The sequence below is a fragment of the Arvicanthis niloticus genome, chromosome 15 (assembly GCF_011762505.2).
Source record: "Arvicanthis niloticus isolate mArvNil1 chromosome 15, mArvNil1.pat.X, whole genome shotgun sequence".
Taxonomy (NCBI): domain Eukaryota; kingdom Metazoa; phylum Chordata; class Mammalia; order Rodentia; family Muridae; genus Arvicanthis; species Arvicanthis niloticus.
The window spans coordinates 33,888,284-33,903,667 of NC_047672.1; the positions used below are offsets into that span (position 1 = coordinate 33,888,284).

Below are 15,384 nucleotides of genomic sequence, written 5' to 3' on the forward strand. Positions count from 1 at the left end.
TTTTAGCAAAGGGAGACGTTATGAATGGGGATTGACATTTGGCAGTTGGCCTGCGAAGAAGCAAGAAGCGTAGGAGGCCCTCCTCAGTGGTTGCATGTTTGCAAACCACCAGGTGGTGAAGAAGGCAAGCAGAGAGACTGAGTTCAAGTCTCCGTCAAGCTGAGCAATCTTAAGCAATTTGATAAGTTCTGGGGACTTACTTTATTTGTCTCTAAAATGGGAACATATTTGTTCTCATTGTTGTAAAAGAGTAGTAGGTCTATCCAGGGCTCAATGGAATGGATTTGATTGCCTGCGATGCTATCCTATGCCAGACTGCCGTTGCATGTGTGCATGTACTTGTGTGTCTGTGCGTGTGTGCGTGTGTGTGTGTGTGTGTGTGTGTGTGTGTGTGTGTGTGTGAGTGCGCGCACGCGAGCGTACCCAGTGCCCTCGCCCGAGCGTGTTTCTCGGGAATGGCGTTCTTGTGGGTGTGTGCGCTGGGCCGTCCTCCGAGTCTGTGGCTGCCAGCGCCAGGCTGAGAACGAGGCACCGGCTCTCCCGCAGCTGATTGGCAGCGTTGGGTGAATGAGTGCGCGTGGGGCCGGAGCAGCGAGGCGGCTGTGGCTCGGCGCTGATATGCGCGCCCGCCTGCCGGCCCGGGTAGGGGCGGACCGCGGGCGGCGGGCGGGCGGGCGGGCGGGCTGGGAGGAGGGAGAGGAGGGCGGGCGCGGGAGGCGGCGGGAGGGTTGTGAGAAGGCCGGCAGCCGCGGGGCCCCGGCGCGGGCGCTGGGCCGGGGAGCCGGGCTCACAGCCAGGAGGCGGCGCCGCGGGGAGGGAGCGGAGTGCCGAACGCGAGCGCAGCCCGCCGCCCGCCGCCTGCTGAGAGCTCTGCGGGTCGCAGACCTGGCTGGGGACAGACCGACCGGGAGCTTCGGGTGGGCTAAGCTGCGATCGCCCGGCTAGCCAAAGGGAGTCGGGGGCTCTGAGCTCGAGTCCCGGCTTTGGGCGCAACGGAGAACAGGCTAGACTCACCGAGCCCTTGCCCAACTGGGGCCCGCTGAGCCAGGGAGCCCCTTCTCCCGGAGGTTGGCCCCCGGGACTCGCCGGAGCGAGAGAAGCAGGTCCGTCGGTCCGGACTGGGGGAGCGGGAGTGTGGTGTGCGCACGCGCGTGTGCTTGTGTGCCTGCGAGGGGTGGGTGTGTAAGGGGCGTGAGAGGGGGAGATGATAAAAATGATGGTGTGTGGTGTATCTGTACAGTGTGTTAGGGTTGTGTGTGCTGCTGACTGCATATGGGAGAGAGAGAGAGAGAGAGAGAGAGAGAGAGAGAGAGAGAGAGAGAGAGAGAGAGAGAGAGAGAGAGAGAGAGAGAGAGAGAGAGAGAGAGAGAGAAGAAACCCACATAGGAGGGAGAGGGGCGCATCAGGGCGGAGTGTGTATCTGTGCAGGAGTGTGTGATGTATGCGTGGGTGAGTGTGTCACGGGTGCTAGGTGTGGCTGTGTGTGTGATGTAAGGGTACTGGGTGCACGTGTGTCCCTGGTTCATTCTCCCTTCCCCCACCAGATGTGTTCTGGGGAGGGGGGTAGCCTTTCCGCAGCTGCCCCTTACCAAGCTTGCCCACCTGACCTCCTTTCCCACGGAGCTAGAAAGGGTTAATAGGTCCTTCCCTCAAAAACTCCTAGGGTCACGGGGAGGGTAGCTGCAGGCCAAGCCCCCGTAAAGAGGGTAAAGGTTCCGGAGAGCCTCTGCTAGGCCAGGGACCCTGCTTTGCTGGCATGCGTAGCCTTCACTCAGGCTTGGTGTCCTGCCCTTCCTGAGGGCCTTGTGCTCCAGTGGTTTCTCTCACTGGATCTGAAGGTGGGGATCAGGAGCCATCCGGGAGAGTCTGCATTCTTTGCCACTGTATTATTGGAACGATGTTTGATATACAGTGGGCCTCAGTAGATATTTGAAAGGGGGAAAAAGCTGGGTAGAGGGGTGGGGGAGGAGGGAGAGAATGTGTATCTGCAAGCCCAAGTCGATTCCCTCTGTTCTGGCTAAGGATGAGGCTACTGCTTGTAGTCAGACTTCTGGTCAGATATCAGGCCCCCTTGTGGGAGGGTTAGGTGTGTGTGGTGGTGATGGTGTGTGTATGGTGGTGATGAGGTGTGCAGGGAAGAGATTTGCACTGGAGCCTGCAGGTAGTGGGAAGAGACTAGCAAGAAGAGTTGACATGCCTCTTTCAGGCAGAACATTTTGCCTGTGTGTTCCTGCACCTGCTTCTCTGTGATTAGAGTCTTTGCCTAGGGCATCTGATCCCCGGAAAGGGAGGAGGGTGGTGGAGGCCTTGACTCACGGGACTTCTCCTTCCTCTAGGACCCCTGAGCTCACAAGGTGCTGAAGAAGTGAGCCCCCTGCCCACCCAGGTTGCTGAGCCAGGTGGGACCATGGCAGGCCGCAGCTGCCTGGAGCTGGGGCTGTTCTTCTGGGTCCTGCTTGCTGTACCTGTGGGCCCGCAGCCTGCTTCCTTTGTACCAGGTGCCCCTCTTAATACTCTGACCCCACCACCTCAGAGTGAGGCCTCTATGCTATCTCTCAACCTGGGACTAAACTTCAAATTCCATCTCCGGGGACCTGCTGCTGTCTGGGGAAGCCCTGTTACCGAGACCCATCCTCTCTCTCCTGGACTAGGCCAGGAGTCTGAGGAAGAGGAGGAAGGCAATCTGAGGACTGATCCCCTTTGGGAACTGCTGGTGGGGTCCCCTGGGAACTACCTCCCAGAGTGGGGCTCTGCCGAAGGTAGCTTTACACCCTGGGCTTCTTCTTTGCCTCCTGAGTCCACATCTCCTCTCTCAGGGCCCACCAAGCGGCCCACTGTTCCCTTTCAACCTAGGATGGGCAGTGTGACCTGGGCCACTGCTCTGACAGGGACAGCGCCTCCAACCAGTGCTCCCAGGCCTCATCAGGGTGAGCTTGAGCTTAAGTTTGATGTGGCTTTGAGAGCCGGTGCTGCCCCCACTCTTGGTCATCGGTCACTACCCCTGCTGCCCAGCCTGCGGGCCAGCCTGGCAGAGATTGCTGGGTGCCTGGGACCTTTCGGTAAGTAGCCACCCCATTTAGGTGACTCTCAGATGGGCATCAGTTGATGAATATACACTGTCCACTAGGAGACAGGAGGCAACTTCAGCCCAGACTCCTTTTGCAGGGTTCTTTGGTACTACCGTGTCCCCACTCCAGAACTTCTCAAGCCAGAGTTACCCAGGCACAAGGACACATCCAAGTTTTGCTTCTGAAGTGTCAGATTCTCCCGGTGAGTGCTGGCTTTATTGTAACAAACATCTGCATGGCATCAACTGAACTAGTCGTCTGATCTGACCATGATCACCTTCTTTGGCCTGAGGAATGTCTGCATTGCTTTTTCCAGGCCCCAGGACAAGGGCTAATGTCCCTTGGGGGGAAGCAGTCTCTTTCTTATATTGACTCTGATTTGGTGCTTGTTCATGGAATACGTGTGGCTACTACTGTTTCTGGGGCAACGATTTTCTTAAGACAAGCTCTGAGGAAGGATGGAGTTTTCTCCAAAGTCTCTCAAAAGCCACTGCCAGCTAGCAGGATGACATTTGAGCCCCCTATGCGTCTTTTACAGGGCCCTTTGGTACCACTGGGTCACTTCCTCCACCTCTCCTGGAGAGGAAGTTCTCAAGCCCCAGCCTGTTGGCTTCTGAGAGCTCTGCCTCAATCAAGACAACGCAGGTGCAACACGGTAAGCATGCAAGTCATTTGTATTTGACACACAGCATGCCAGACACTCAGTAGTGTCCTGGGACTGTCCTGGCCAGCAGAGCATTAAACGTGGGTCCGGGGAGGGCACCTGAAAGAGAAGATGGGCGACAGGCAAACGCAAAGAATGGCGATCTGTCTATAGGCTGATCAAATCACGATTTTTACTTTTTCATACACTAAAAGGCAGGATGTGGGGGAAGGGGATGATGCAGGAGCATAAGTGTTCAGGGGGAGTACAGATATCTTCCAGAACAGAGTATCAGCTGGGTGAAGCTTCAGGGGACAGGTCATTCTGACTCCACCTATGACTCACTTGTCCCTATCTAAGTTGATATTATCCATCAAGGTTACTTGTCTACAAGGTTTATGACTGAGACCTGACAGCTTTCCACCAAAGCTGCTTGTTTACAGTAGCTTCTAGCCATTTGTTTCAAGGTTTTTTCACAGAGACCCAAGGCTTTGTGCTAGCAGGCTGGCTTTAAGCCTATGGCTGATTCCAGGCCTTCAGAGTACAAGCAGAGATGCCCCTGACATGGGACCTTTCTATAACCTACCTAACCTCTCCCTTCATCGTGACCTTGGAGAAATTATACATCAATGATCTAACAGGTGCTGTCTGGGAAGGTACTGCGTGGAGTTAGGAAATTGTTCTCTGAGGTGTCTGCTGCTATAGGCAGAGTAGGACAGAAAGGTAAGTCTGAGCCAATTAGCACAGCAGCTACCTCGTGCTGTCTGCAGCATCTCTCCCTCCCCCTCCATCCTGGGTGCCCGGTCTCCCTTCCTACCTCCACTCCACCCAGCCTTGGAGTTTTCTCCTCTGCTGTTTGATCTGTCATGACATGCTGTCAGACCTGGACAAGGCTGAGCCCTTCACAGAGAAGACATTAAAGAGAGGGCCATGAACAGACAGATGCCACCTTTGTTCTGGGGAGTCTTTCAGAGCATGCACTTAGACAGGTCGATGGTGCCAAGGAAACATTTGACCTCTTTGAGCCTAGGTCTTCTCACTTACATAGGGTCTGATAATAGCAGACTCTGTGTGTGTGTGTGTGTGTGTGTGTGTGTGTGTGTGTGTGTGTGAAACTCTAATGTCTCCAGGTAGTGTAAACCCTTGCTGGATACAAAGTAGAAGCTCATTAAACAGTAACTCCTTAACTTTGCCTTTTGCTCACACTGCACCCCAAATACACCTTCAGACTCAGCCTTGCAGATACCCTGGCCTTGGCCCCACCTGCTGATGGGACAACAGAATTCCCAGGGCAGAGGGCAGGGGTGCTCAAAGAGAAGTTTTGCTAAATGAGGCCATGGGAGCCATGGGCAGGGACTTCCAGCCCAGCTTCGTTCTACTAAAGACTTCCTGTGTCTGTAAAACATCTAAGCCACCCTGTACTAAGCTCGGCCATGGATGCTCTGGCTTCTTCCAGCTCCAAGCCTGACGATGTACTGTATTTTATGGCGTCCTTCAGCCATCAGCATCGTGCTCCCTCTATGGTGTGCAAGTGATGGCTACTGCACGATTAGCTTGCAGCAGTGGCAGGATCTGCTGTGGGTGGGGGGCAGCTCTGTGCCTCAGGGGATAGATGCTGGCTGGCATTCTGTCAGCCTGGGTGACAGTGCTGGCCAGGCAGGTTTAATGAGTCTGGACAGTATCAGAGGCAGCCCAGCCCCACAACCCCCCTCTCCTCATCTCCGCCTCACTGGTGGTTGTAGGAGCCGGGCCTCCTCTTTCTACTCCTCTTGCATAAACTCAGAGACCTGGCTTAACCCTTGCTCATGAGAAAGAGAGAGAGAAAGGATGGAGGGAGAGAGAGACAGAGAGAGACAGAGAGAGAGAGAGAGAGAGAGAGAGAGAGAGAGAGAGAGAGAGAGAGAAGAGATCAAACTTGTATTCTGTTTTGTTTTGTTTTAAGATAAGGTCTTATGTAGCTCAGGCCTGCCTCAAACTGGCTTTGCAGTTGAGGCTGGCTTTGAACTCTTGATCCTCCTGTTTCTATCTCACAGGTACTGGTATTTCAGGTATGTTTTTTTACCATACCAAGGATCCTAGGATATTTCTAACTCAAGTGTCACCTACATTGTGTCATGATATAGGGTTCTTTTGCTCTGGATTCCCTTTTCCTGGACCATAGCTTGTATTTACACATTGAAATTTTATAATGGGCTCTCCCATATCCAAGGACTTCAGGCCCACTGGTAAGTCCTCATTGTTGTCCCTCTGCTCCCTGACCATACTGGCAAGTCTGGGCTATGAATGGCCAATGTCTGGGCAATGCAGTTGTTAAATATTTCCAGTGTTACTGCTGCAGAGTATCAGCCCTTCACAATGCTGGAGTTGGGGGTAGGGAGAAGCATGTAGCCAAACTATTAAATGAGCTGCAGCTTCCAGCATCCAGAGTTGATTCCTCAGCCCTTTGATCTGGGCAGCTCGTGGATAATCAGACCTGGCTTCTCCTGGCTTATCGTTTCCCATCCCCCTCCTCAGCCAGCCCTGCCTCAACAATTACTCATGTTGACATCCCATCTTTTCTCTCACTCCTGAGGTCAAGGGTCACAAGGACAGGGTGGAACCTCCCTGAAGGGGTGGCCTGATCAGGATATAGAGAATATGGGACCACTGTCTTTTAGGGAAAACTCAAGGCATTTTCTGAGGAAGCTACAAATAGAGAAACAAGAGATAAGGACAAGTGGCCCCTTCAGAATCTAGCAGACAGAATCTAGGCTGCCTCCTACCTGCCTCCATCCACATTTGGCCCAGTGAGCCTCTCTGGACAAACTCTGGTCCTTAGGAACACTTCCAAATTGAGAAGTCCATCTCTGTTACTCATGGTGCCTCTTGTGCTTTGCATGTGTTCTCTCCTGGATTTCATTATTGCTGAAGTTTGCTCTACAGGCTATCATGCTTGGGGACAGAGATGAGAAGTGGGGTTTCATATGGCCCATAAGTAAGAAGTGGGCATGGTCTCTGAGAGCATGTGTCTGTATGGTAAGCACAGGGGAGAGGCTGAGGAATCACAGGTGGGGACAGACATGGGCCAAAGGAAACCAAGGTAATCCAGTAACTTAGTAGCAGTAGGTTAGACCAGGGCATCAAAGGAGGAAGGAGAATGAGAAGAGGAGTGTTATTAGCTTGATGCACTGACACCACCAGGCTGGTGCCTCCTCTGACTAGCAGGCTACCTGTTTCCAGCTGAATGGCCACTGGGGAGAGGGTAGCATAGCACTAGGTCATTGTCCTTCAAACAGCTCAGACTGAGACAATAGATTGATATTCACTCAGTGGACTCATTGTTATCTTTCTAAACATGTTTAAGATGTGCTAAGGGCTCTCCACACAGATCATAGACTTAAGTTGTTAAGCTGAGCACTAATCTATGGGGCTAGAGACAAGACTCAGTGGTTAAAAGCACACACAGCTCTTATAAAGGAGCCTGGTTGGTTCCCAGCACCCATACTGGATAGCTCACAACTGTCCATAACTCCAGATCCAAGGAGTGCAATACCCTCTTCTGGCCTTTGTGGACACATTCACCTGTAAATACCCAACACACATAATTACCAATAAAATAGATCTTTATAAAAGAACTAATCTGAAGTCAGAGCTGATCACACACAAACAAGATGATTGATTCCAGACAAACATTAGGCAGTTATGATAGTGGCCAGGGTTATATATCGAATGATTTTTTTTTTCTACACCAGGGACATACCTCATTTATCATCACGACTGTTCTGGGTAATAGGTATTCTTACCCAGCTCAGATTTGAGGAACGTAACGTAGTGGGAACTGAAGTGCATGCTGCCACTGGGAGCTGGCAGGAAGCTCTGCGTGTTTCAGTTTCTGATTGCTACCTCTATGCCTTTTCTAATTGTCCAATTCTTCCCTTCTGTCTCTTGAGCTGCCTGGGACTTCACTATGGTTTCTTCTGTTTGGTTTTTGCTGTCTCCAGCATGAGGGGGAGCAGCCTGGGGTGGGTGTTCCTCTATTATCCAGCCAGCAAATATCTGAGGCATGGGCAGGCAATTGGAGCAAGAGTGTAATCATCAGAAGTCCTTACTCCTCAGCACACATCTGTCTCCTGTCCTCCCCATCCCCGGGTGGCTGTCTCTATCCTTCATTATCACCTTTCCTCCTCCTCCTCCTCCTCCTCCTCCTCCTCCTCCTCCTCCTCCTCCTCCTCCTCCTCCTCTTCCTCCTCCTCCTCCTCTTCCTTGCCTGCAGCTGTAGTCCTGCTGAAACTTGGAGGTGCAGGAAGAGATCAACTTCTAGAATATTCCTTTCTGTTTGGCCATAGGAGGGTCTTGAGTCTAACCTTTTTAGAGCTCCTCTTGCCACAAGAGAGCAGAATCAAGGGTCTTAATTCCTTCCAGTCTTCACTGATTCCCCTTTCCACAAGAGATGTGGGAGATGTTGGGGCACACGGGATGTGGCCAGAGCCTCAGTTAGCAGACCCCAGCACACCTGAGGGGTTAACTTATCTAGGTAGCATGTTGCTCCACTGTAATTCCCCCTAATTGTTTCTTTGGGTAAGGGAGTTCAAGGCCACTCTCTGAGACTCATCCCAATACTATTTTCTGTAAAATGGGAGTGAGGAAAAGGGACACCTATCTCAAGAGCCTTATATGAGAGGGTGTGGATGTGGCACTGTGGTAGGTCATGGGGGTCAGGGGAGAGAGTATTTGGTTTGAGCCTGGCATAATAGGTGATGCCTATAGTGCTAGCGCCTAGGAAGCTGAGACACAATGTTAGTTGTGAGTTAAGAGGACAACTTGGACTACACAATGAGTTGGCAGGCAGCCTGGACTACAAAATGAGAATCTGTCTCATAAAACAAACACATAAACAACAAAAGAAAAGCCCTAGACTAATGGTCTTGTGGATGAGTCAGGATGGCAGAGCTTCTGCCAACCATTGGTTGAGCATTGGGGTGTACCTTGTAGGGAGGACACTTAATAAAATGTGTTCTCCTTAGAATGCTAGGGCAGTGGACTCTTCTTTTTTTTGCTCTGTGTGTGCATGCATATGTTTATGCATGTTCTGTCCATTGGGACAAGGAGGGTATCGAAAAGGGACAGGCGAGTGTGTGTGTATGCATGTGTGTCGGGAGAAGAGAAGCATATTAGTGACAGGTTATTGTGGAAAAGGAATGCAGATTGGGCTCAGATCTGAGTCCTGATTCTCTATTTATGACCTTGGACAAGTCCTTCTGCACAGCCTCAGTTTCTTCTTCTGGTATAAAGAGGGTTTCATTTATTCAGTGAATGCACACTTAAGCATGGAGTTTCATAATCTGTGCAAGGGAAATTCATTCATTCTCTCTCTCTCTCTCTCTCTCTCTCTCTCTCTCTCTCTCTCTCTCTCTCTCTCGTTTTTCGAGACAGGGTTTCTCTGTGTAGCCCTGGCTGCCCTGGAACTCACTCTGTAGACCAGGCTGGCCTCGAACTCAGAAATCTGCCTGCCTCTGCCTCCCAAGTGCTGGGATTAAAGGCGTGTGCCACCACTGCCCGGCCAAAACCTTTATGCTCATATAACGTCTTTCCTGGTGTGGGATTTGGATTGGAGGGGGCCTCCACACACTTCTTTCCAGTTGTAAGGTCCTGTAACTTCTTAAGAAAACATCACCCCCAACCTGATAAAAATCAAGGAATGATTGAGGGTGTGTGTGGAATGAACAGTGAACAGACGGGAGGAGAGCGGTCGCTGAAAGCTTCAGCCTGGAAGATGGGGTTCTGGGAGGAGAAGGGGAGAGAAGAAAAACCAGCTCATCGAAGAAATTCAGATTTCTAGCTGAGGGCTGGGTGAGGGGGCTGCTAACGGCTCCAGCCGAACGTTTTCTGTCCACAGACCCCACCGTCTCCACTTCTGGCCCAGACGAACTCTCTCCTGCCAGCTTCGGGAATCCTTCGGCACAGCCTGGATGTGAGCCAGGCTCTTGTAGTGAGCCAGCGTTGCCCGACGACCTGGGGCAGCCGCCTGCCTCCCCGCTGCCTCTCTTCTTCCTGACCCTGGAGGCCGACTGGGCAGAGGCTAGGGCTCGCTGGGGCCTGGCCTGGGAGGCCCATGTATATGGAGCAGGAGCGCTCTTCGGCCTGGTGGCTCTGCTGGCTCTGTTGGCTTTGGCCCTCTTGCCTTGGCGTTGTCCGCCCGGCGCCCCCTGCCTGGCGTTGCTGGATCTGCTGCTGCTCTCGGCAGGGACCACTCGGGCCTTCCCGCTCTTCTACGACGCCTACGGGCATCGCGATCGGCTGCCGACCCTCGCCTGGCTGCTGCTGCAGGACCTTCCGCTGCCCTGCCTAGCCGCAGGTCTGGGGCTGGCTTGCCTGTTGCTGGCCCGGCCGCGCACTCCGAGGTGCCCCGCCGGCTTGGCGGCGCTGCTGCTACTGGGGCTGGGGCTGGCGGCGGCGGCCGCCCTGGGGAGCGCGTTGCACCGCCCGCTGCGGCCGCTGCGGCTCGCCTCCCGCGGGCTGCATGCCTTCCTCGCTGCCTTCCTGTCGGGGCTCCTGCTGGCGCTCTCTTGTTGGGGCGGCCGGCGGCGGAGGGCCGGAGCACCCTTGGGAGGGTCTGGCTTTAAGGGTGCTACTCCGGTCCCGCAAGTGCGCAGCCCCTTCGCCCCGCGGGAGTCCTGGAGGCGAGCGGCGCGCACAGCCCCGGTGGCCGGGACCTTTGGGCTGCTGAGCGGAGCCCTGCAGGGCTACCAGGTGCTTCACGCCCTGGGCTACGGAGGCCAAGCAGGCTTGGAGGGCCCCTGGCCCTGGTGGGCTTTCCAGCTAGGTCTGCGTCTGGGCGAGGTGGGCGTCGCGCTCCCGTTAGCGCTGCTTGGCCTCTACCCCGCGCTCTGCAGCCCGCGTGTGCCGCGGCGCTGCTGGGCCAAGCTCTTCCGATTGTCTCCGGGACACGCTGCCCCGCTGCTGTCAGGAGGTTGGGTCCCCGGGATCCGGGACAAGGAGCCCCTGGGTAGCGCGATCGCTCGTGGGGACGCGGAGCTGCTGCAGCTGTGCGCCCTAGCAGGCCCAGGTCCCGATCTCCTTCTCCAAGGTGGAGGCGGCTGCCGGGGACTCGAAGGTGCCGGGGCCAACCCAACGCAGTCACCAGCCTCCTCCCCTAGCAGCGATTGCACTGTGGACTTCCGCCCGCCCTCACCCATCAACCTGCGGCGCAGCATCGAGGAAGCCCTCTGCAGCGAGGCGCTGCTGGCCCCTGGTCTCTTTCAGGGCCCCGCCTTTGGGGTAGCCCTGCCTGGGCTCGGTCTCTACCGCAGCATCTCATTGGGGAACAAGAAAGAGGCAGGACCCAGTGAGAAGACCGAGAAGGTCCCTGGATCCCCAGCACCTCCTGAGCTCCCCTCTCCCGGGGCCTGGCCTGCCGGCAGCAGCGCCTCATCTGGCTCTCTATGTGGACTCTCACGGGACAGCTCGTCCATGCTTCTGTGTTCCAGCCCCGACAGGCCCCCGCGCTGTCCGTTAGTCTGCGTCCTCAGTCCCCCGCGGCCCTCAGGAAGCAGCCCCAGCCTCCCAGCCTCAGGATCCTACCAGGCCCTATCCCCACCCTCCCGTGACTCCCCGGAACATGCTTCTGAACTGCAGGCTGAGGAGGCATTGCTGCAAGAGCAATTCCTGGATGCCTGCCGACAGATTGATGAGCTGAGCATGGGCAGCGACACCATAGACCTGTGAAGAGGCGGCTATCTCACAGCCAAGTCGTTTGCCACCCCCTACCCCCTTTCTGGTATCTGATCTGCTCAAGACCTACTCACTGTAATAATTCCCCAATTCTGCCTGGTTCAGATACCTCTCACTGATTCTTCCCCATCCAGGGGCCCCTGGGTGGGTGGGTCAGCAGCCAGGCTCTATGGATTGGGAGTCGTCAGTGCCATCTTCTCTAGAGCCGTGGGATGCTGATGTCTCCAGCTGCAATTTTAGGCTGGCAGGGTCCTACTTTCCTTGCCCATCACCAGCAATAAAGCTCCAAGGTGCTCCACTCCTGACCACCATACCCCCCACCCTGGTGCTGAGTGAGACAGCTATCCTTAAAAGACCTAGTGCCCTGTCTGGGCTCCGTACCCACCTCTGCCAGCTCCTTCAAGGAACCGTTCCCTAACGAGGGATCTGTGGACCAAGAGACCTTACAGTAACCGGGTGGGAAATGAGCGTTTTCAGAGTCAATGTACCAATAAAATATTTTCAGAGGAGAATGTTCTGACCTTCTTGGAAAAGCTTACAGGGGGCTACTACCTCAGGCTCCACCAGAAGTGGAAATGGTCTGCCTCAGACTCCCAGGGACCGTCACACGAAAGCAAGGACCATTCTGGTGCATGAGTCTTGAGACAAGTCTCTGGAAGCTGCCTGGCAAATGTCTTTTCCTAGAGGAGACAGGGTCCTGGGAGGTGGGAGACAGAGACTCTTTAGCACTGGCAAAATGCCTTTGTTCCTAGGAGCCCTGCATCAGGTCTTGGGAGATAGCTTCCCAAGAGCTAGTTAATAACAAAGATCTTCATGGAAATGTGGCCACACCTGTTAAAGGGCCTGATTGCTTCAGTTGGGCCATCCCGACAACCTGTCTGCCAAATCCCCATAAGACTTTACAAAAAGGAAGCTGCCTTTTCTCATCAACAGGGAGTCTTTGAGGCTGGTCTTACAAGGACCTCATCCCCCTTTCCCACAGAGCTCTGATCCTCAGTAGGGAAAATCGGTCTTCACTGCCCACCTCTTGCCCCAGCCCCAGCTTAGTTCTTAAAGAGAGATCACACTGCAGGGACCCATTAGCACATCCAGCCACCAGCTACAGGGCACCCGACCCTTTCCTGAAGCATTTAGCCTCCAGTTACATATACACTGCATTTGTCATCTGGCTAAAATGTAATGGTTTACAGTGACAAGGTCTTGGATCAGGTTTGAAAATAAAAAGCTGGCAGTGTTTGGCAGATGTTCTGCATATTACAGAGAGACCTGGAAAGGCATACACATTAGGCTCAAAGTAAAAAAAAAAGCTTAGTGATCACACACACACACACACACACACACACACACACACACACACACACGTGCACACAATCACACATTCACCGAACTCGGATCACCAGCTAATGGGGTTTGGAGAAAGGAGCCAAGGAGCCAAGAGGGATGCAGAAAGGCAGGTGAGGAGGGGCTGAAGCCTTTGTTCCTTGTAAATGAAGATCTGTCTTGTTTGAGGACAGCATCCAGGGCCTCAAGACCTCAGAGAGGAGGGAACATCTAAGGGAAGGGAAGGGTCCTGATGGAGAAGAGAAATGTGAGGCAGCAGTGCAGGTGAGGCTGAGGGATGGACCTGGAGTGGCCCTGACCAGGCCTCCTCCATTACCTGGCTCAGTGTGGCTCAGAAATTCTTGTTGCATCCTCACTCTGGGCTGAGGCCCAGAGAACTGCCAGCTTCCTAATTACAGGCATTTCTCACTGGTGTCATAGTGGCTGCAGTGGGCCCAGCATTGGCACTGCATTGTGTCATGCACGGAATGCTTGCTGCTCTGGGAAATTGTTCTCCTTCTTACCCCATTTCCCCTCCCAGCTGCGTCTCCTCTACTTCTGCTTGTGCCCAGCTCCTCTGTCACCGCTTCCTCATGCTCATCCTCTCCAGCTGCTCTGTCTTGCGCATTCTCACTGAATCTGATTGGCTTCATATACTCCTCTCCCCTGAGTGCAGCAGCCCAAAGCTGGAGCTTCCCCATTCAGTCTGTCTGTTCATCTCTCACAGACACTTGTTTTCCTGTCTGGAAGCTCTGAATGCAGCTGATGAGAAAGGAAGCCAAAGGAACATTTCTCAGTACTCACCAGATCCAACCGTTTGTTGATTTTCCTTCATAAAAATTACTTCCAGGAATAGAGGGATGTTTCAGCAGTTAAAAACTTTTTTTTTTTTTTAAATTTCCAGCACCCACAGTAGGCTGCTTATGATCACCATTAACTTCAGATCAAGGTAATCTGATGATCTCTTTTGTCTTTCATGGACACTTCTCTCATGCACACAAACCCTACACATAAAAATGAAAATAAATCTTTAAAAAATTCCTAGCTCTTTCATACACAAAGAAGCCAAGACTTCAGTTAGCTCTACATTTTGTCTTGTGCCTTATCTCTTACCCAAAGCAGGCTTCTCAGAAGGAATAGAGTTAGATCCTAATGCATACATACTACAGTTTCAATATTGGTACAGGGAGGGACTGAGAGATAAACATTCATTCATTCATGAATTCATCCGCTCTCTTAAAAATATCTGTTGAATGCTCAAAATATATCAGGTGATGAGAATAAAAAGGCAGAGAAGGAAACAAACCACGAATATGTGATAGTTTTGGGACCTGCAGAGGAAAGGCAAGCACTAATAGAAGAATCATTATAGTACAAACAATTATTACAGTTGTGAGAAGCGAGGGGCAAAAGAAATATCTAATCTTATAGAAGGCTCAGCTTATGGGGAGAGTGAGGAGTAGAGGCAGAGGGGTGGGGCCGGAGAAAACCTGGCTAAGAACATCCCAGGCTTCTCTTCCTTCCCTTCCAGGCTTCAGCATAGTGATGGATGAGGGGTAGGTCTGCAGTTTATTTCCCTTGGAAGCCACCTTGCAGGGTTCCATGACTCCTGTTATTTAATAAAGAACACTGCATGAGTCCTGAGTAGATGGATGAGCAGATATTCTTGGCTGAAGAACCAGATGCCCTTTCTGATGTGCATGGATAGAAGGGGATGAGGCAGGAGACAGATGGGGGATCCACATCTGAATAAAAGGCTTGGTTTTACTGTGTAGTCTGAGGGACACAGAACCCTGACTATGAGTATTTGCTGCCCCCTGATGGACATAGGGAAACAGTTTAGTCTTTGTCCTTTAAGGAAAAATTGGACTTAGGGTATTTAGAATGTTTTTGAGGGGAGAGGAGGATTACAAATGGATATTAAATTCTTTCCCCTTTATCTACTGCAGCTATGACTAGGTCCCCCAATACAAGGATAGAATTTGATTCTTAAGGAGGAGAATGTAGGATTCCAAACCAATTTTGTTTAAACGATTCTTTTTTTGCCCATTTTACTTTTTTATGTAAGAGGATTGACTCTGTGATATCCTTGGCAATCTATTTGGTATTTCAGTGCCTTTTTAAATTTGTCTATTTAAAATGTAACTGTGATATGGGCTCTTTTTCCAAAAACACATATTATTTGACGCCTACTAGGATGTCATAAATTTCACGCTTAACGCACCTCCTCCCGTCATTACTACCAAGTCATCCATCCATTTATCCATCCATCCATTCATACATCCATTATATTGAATATGTATGACTCTTGGGAATTTTGTCTTTCATCCTTTGCGGTGTTTTCTACCTACCAAGCAGTTGTAATTTAAAAGTAAAGACTTTAAAAGTGCCTCGGGTACCTTTTGCAGCTAGGCATTCTGCAAGCATAGCATGTAAGACAGACATTCCATGTAAGACAGACAGTGAGCCCACTGAGTGTCAAACACTGTGGGTAGCCTCGAGTCTATCTGATAAACAGACATGAATGAAGATCTTCTGTCTCTAGGCAGCAGTGTGTTCTAGGTCTGTATATAGCTGGGTGTTATGTTTGGCTTGTGTGTGCTCTGATGTGATCTTGCAGAGATTTTGTAAGATTTAAAAAAA

At 52.3% G+C, this 15,384-nt stretch overlaps 1 protein-coding gene across 2 annotated transcripts; it reads left to right on the forward strand.

Annotated features, from left to right (window-relative positions):
* Positions 1-766: 766 nt before the first annotated feature.
* Prrt4 (proline rich transmembrane protein 4) lies at positions 767-11,948 on the forward strand. 2 transcript variants are annotated; one of them, XM_034518798.2, is made up of 5 exons: positions 767-1,103; positions 2,337-3,059; positions 3,166-3,270; positions 3,607-3,723; positions 9,587-11,948. In XM_034518798.2, exons 2-5 carry the CDS (start codon positions 2,408-2,410, stop codon positions 11,413-11,415), a joined length of 2,703 nt encoding a protein of 900 aa, XP_034374689.1. In that variant the 5' UTR covers positions 767-1,103; positions 2,337-2,407; the 3' UTR covers positions 11,416-11,948. The 2 variants fall into 2 exon arrangements, with proteins under 2 accessions (XP_034374689.1, XP_076769738.1); XM_076913623.1 differs by lacking the exon at positions 767-1,103 and having other exon boundaries at positions 1,333-3,059.
* Positions 11,949-15,384: the final 3,436 nt, after the last annotated feature.